At 43.7% G+C, this 4,646-nt stretch overlaps 1 protein-coding gene across 1 annotated transcript; it reads right to left on the bottom strand.

Annotated features, from left to right (window-relative positions):
* Positions 1 to 2,973: 2,973 nt before the first annotated feature.
* On the bottom strand, positions 2,974 to 4,174 carry LOC122663192 (E3 ubiquitin-protein ligase ATL6-like). The gene has a single exon (XM_043858894.1). It carries the CDS (start codon positions 4,172 to 4,174, stop codon positions 2,975 to 2,977), a length of 1,200 nt encoding a protein of 399 aa, XP_043714829.1. The 3' UTR covers position 2,974.
* Positions 4,175 to 4,646: the final 472 nt, after the last annotated feature.

Raw genomic sequence — 4,646 nt, 5'->3', positions numbered from 1 at the left:
GCCTTCCAAGTGCTTCGCAGCTAATTTTTGTAGCAATGAAAGTAGGAGTTGTAGTCCACCTGCGGTTAGCTTTCTGCTTGGTTGCATGTGTTGCGAAAGCGTTTGCTGCAGCATTGGCTTCCCTGTAACAGTGGGTGAGTCGCCACTAAATTGAGTTAAGGAAGGGGGAAAGCGACCTCCATGCTTGAATAAACCTCCAAGGAATTCTTTGAGCTAGGATTGCAGTGATCATGGCAGCGGAGTCACTTTCGATCCAAAGCTTGTCGATGCCTAGTCCCGCTGCCTCCTTAATCCCTACCACAAAGGCCAACAGTTCGGCCATGAAATTGGTCCCCATTCCTTGGAAGGAAGCAAAACACCTAATAGGAGTGCCATTGTGGTTTCGGAAAATACCTCCTGCCCTTGTGTATCCAAGGCTCCCCAGAGAAGACCCGTCGATGTTGTGTTTAAGCCACCTAGCCGGTGGCGGCTTCCACCTTACTTCAATGATATTTCTCGCTGGGGTTTTTGAGATAGAAACTCGCAATCTTCTGGCTAAGATCAGATCTTGAATCGACTTTATTTTAACTTCTTCAATGCAGCTCCCATCCGACACTTCCTTGAGAATAAAGCTGATCACTTGAGAAGGTGGTTTATGCTTATTGTCATACCGTCACCTATTGCGCTCCAACCAAATCTATTGACAAGTGACAGTAAGGAGGGTAATCCACACTTTGGGCAACGGCACCACCTTGGACTTTCTTTTCCACCCTGAGAATAGGAGCTTTATATAGGGAAAGCCATTCCAATTTTCATTGAATAGGGAAATGATTTCTCTCCACACCTGATTTGTGAAAGTGCATTCCAAAAACAAGTGTATACTAGTCTCACAATCAGTAGCGCAGAGTTCACATTTTGAAGCCATAGACACTGATCTGTGACATTCATACACTGGAGTCTAACTTCTCAACTTGCTCCTTATCTTGTATTCTCAGGGAAGTCAACTTGGTTGTTCATTCCCTAGCCAGGAAGGCCTTGTCAATGGCATGCAAGACAATCTAGCTTAATTCCACTCCATAGCTTTGTGATCTCTGTAATCAGGATGCCTTGGGTTCGGTATGCCCCCCTTTACAATAATATTTCTTTTTACCAAAAAATATTTAATAAAAACAACATGCACACATTTATTTTTTATTTTTGTAATTTTTGCATTAAAACTTTGAAATGACATCTATAACCTAGGGGATTGGGAGCATGTGCAACGTGACATATGCATAAAAAATAATGGTTATTGAGCCTATAAAATCAAACATAATGAAAGGAGCATTCCCTATTTTCTTCATTTCTGTCATTTATTATAATTTTTGAAATGCCATAACAAGGGTAAAAATTGACAAATAGTAAACCCAGGTATGGAAGCTGAATCGGTCCAAACGAAAACACATGCATACTAATCAAAACATAGGCTTTTAAGTCTAGCACAAAGACTGACCCCAAAACATGGTCCACAATTTCCGCTTTCACAAACTCTTAAAATGGTCATAGGGAAAAAACTAGCAAAAATAAAAACATTTGGATCATGAGAATATTAGTGGACATCAAGCACAGTGGGGGGTATGTTGCATCAAATGGTCAATTTTTTCTTAATATGGTAACTATGTTTAAGATTTTTTCTACTGAAAACAACGTACTTCCACTAAGAAAAATAAAAATAAATACTAAAATAGTTGAAATTTTGGAAAATTACTCTTGAAGCGTGGGAATGTTCTAACTCAGTGTAGGGACCTTTGAGTGGTCGAAATTTGTTTCTAAAATCCCCCAATAGCCCCGCTCCAAGTGTGATTGCTTCAAATGGAAAAATGAATGAATCAAAAGTTTTTGATAAATTTTATAAAAATATTGGGAAGGGTTATGAGGATACTGTAATTTGCACTTGAAAAAAATGACTGAGAGCTATCAGAGGGTATTTTTTTTGGGAAGTAGTTCTCTGTCCGGGAGTGTGGCCTAGGCCAGCACTCCCATGTGTCTATCTCTCTCTTCCTCAAAACAAGGGGACAGAGATGTCTTTTCACATGGGGTGGAGAGAGATCAACTCATGGGAGTACTGGCGTAGACCGCACTCTCGGACAGGGCTTAGGGGCTAGGCACATGGGTAGGCAAGCCGGTTGCGCGCACAGAAGGCCTTCCCATGGGCTCCACACACTCAAGCTTGCCAAGGCATGGCTTGGTGCAAGTTGGATCCACTTTGAGCTGGGTCAGCCAGGTTGGCCAGGTTGAAATGAAAACTTTATTTCAAAATTTGTTTTTAAAAAAATTGGGAATTAAAATGGTAATTTCTCTCAATATGTGCGATCAGTTTTGACCAACCACATATTGCCGCAAAGCTCTCAATGCGTAATGTCCAACCGCATGGCAACTATGACCATATTTTGTTGAAAAGTTGGTTACTCTAACAAAATAACTTCTTTTTTGAAGCATAATAAAATTACTTCTTGTAGTGAAATATACAGGACTTTTAAAGCAAAACTCAAACAACATAGTTACTGTATAAGAAAGGAATTCATGGGTTGGGGATCAGGATCGTCTCCAAAGGAGCTGAGCACCCAGGATGCTGTTAGGAGCCATCCAATGGCTGAGTTGTACTGCACACTTCTTGATGCCCGCCTAGGAATGTGGTACTGGACTCTTTAAAGACGAGCTGAATTCGTTTTATTAGAATCCTGACACTTCAACCTGGAAACCAATGGAAGTTGATTCCCTTGTCTGATTCCAGGTTCTAAAACCCAAATCTTTTATTCTCCAAAACCAGAGAAACTGTACAAGAAAGGAACTCTTTATGTGTTTCAATCTTGAACCATTAAAAAAAACCAAACTTGCAAGTCTGACCTCATTTTTCGAGGATCATCTCCATTCACCATTACAGCATTCAAACTTTGTAATCATTTCCCGGCCCCAATGGAGTCAGGGAAAAAAATATTTATATATCACCGGAGCGTTAAACCGGAGGGCGAGTCGACGACGATCCAGTTCCGTTAATCTTCGTGAACACTCGCAACGGCGACCTAAAGGGTTTAGGACGAGGAGGAGTCACCGGAGCATCCCCTTCTACTGTCATCTTCGATGACTTAGGAGAAGGAGCCCTCATGAAGAAAGGTGGTGTCATCGAGAAGACCCAGCCTTCCGGTTTCTCCCCCATCGATTTCCCTCCTCTGCTACTCCCTTCTCCAGTCGCCCTGTAACCCTTCCTCGAACTCCCTACCCTTCGAAGGGACACCATACTCCTAGTCCGGTTCAGCTGCCTCATACCCATGATTTGCTTCCTCACCTCATCCGGCAGCCGGAGGGTGAACCGTTCGACGTCTTCTCCCGGTTGGACCAACGAGTGCCCCGTCGAATTCGACCGTGGAAATCTCCCCACGTATCTCGGCCTCGGCGGTTTCGTTCTCGCTGGCCGGTTCTGTATAGGGGAACGATTAATTACCTCCGGTGCCACTGTCACTGGAACTACCTGTGGTTCTTCGCTTGTTAAATTAATGGAAACTTGCTGGCTCCCTGCTTCCCCTGGTTCCAGGATTTCTCCATCGGAATCGGCTTCTATGTCCTGTACTGGTTCCCTAATTGAAGGAACGAGGTTAGCCCGGCAGACTGGGCAGGTTGTGCGCTTAGATAACCAAGCATCAATACACTGAGGATGGAAGACATGATCACACTTGGGCAGCAATCGAATCGTGTCTTCGTCTTCGAACTCGTTCAAGCATACGGCGCACTCCAAAGCCCCTTTACCCAATTTATGACCCTTCACATATGAATAGGCAAAGGTTGGGAAAGTATCGATCACAGCCGGATCGAGACCTCGATTTCCCCTTCTTGACATTCCACCTTCTCCGTCATGAAGGGTAATACTTTCACCCCTGCAACGGCGGATGAAGATGGAGACGAAGCCGAACATGAAGAAGACGCCTATAATGACGACAAGTGCGATACCCATAGAAGGGCTGAAAAAGTCGCCGCTGTAGTCATAGGGATCATCGACGGTGGGGGATTGACTACTACTGTTACTGCTCTGTGCAGCGGCGTAAGGTAGGGACCGAAGCATGAAGATGAAGAAAAAGTAGATGTAATAGTTGAGTCCATTTTGGCAGGCAAGGAATGAAGGATGGTGAGTTTGCTTCTGTTTCTTCAATTCGTTCCTCATGAGTGATAGCAGAAAGTGATACTCATGCCCTGGCTAGTTGTTGTTGGCTTGCAAGCTACTCTTTTCTGTTTCGTTACTTTCTTCCTGGTTTCTTGTGTTGACTGGTTTCGAATTGCAGAGACAACGGAAAAGTGAAACAAACAAATAAACATTTTAAAAGGGACCCACCTGTGATACTACCTTAACTTTGCTGAAACGTGATACTACGTGTCTGTAGCGCTAGTGCATGAAAAATAGCGGTGGAGGTGGGAGAAGGAAGGGAACACTGAACAGTATAGATAAAGATAGATGCTGCGTTGGTTCCCTAATAACGCTCAATTGAAGGCGTAACGAATGGTGGAGAAGTAGTAGTTTATTAGGTCAGTGACCAGTCATTGCTGGACACAACAACAAGAATATGAACGGGGCCTACTTTCAAGAAGAACGGCCTTCCTGCTTGCTTCCATGATCGGGAAAGCTTAGGATTTTGCAA

This window comes from Telopea speciosissima, chromosome 5 (genome assembly GCF_018873765.1).
Source record: "Telopea speciosissima isolate NSW1024214 ecotype Mountain lineage chromosome 5, Tspe_v1, whole genome shotgun sequence".
Taxonomy (NCBI): domain Eukaryota; kingdom Viridiplantae; phylum Streptophyta; class Magnoliopsida; order Proteales; family Proteaceae; genus Telopea; species Telopea speciosissima.
This window is presented reverse-complemented; position numbering and strand designations above follow the sequence as displayed.

Excerpts from the sequence above, each read along its gene's own strand:
- LOC122663192 (XM_043858894.1), bottom strand. The coding sequence starts at position 4,174 with ATGAGGAACGAATTGAAGAAACAGAAGCAAACTCACCATCCTTCATTC.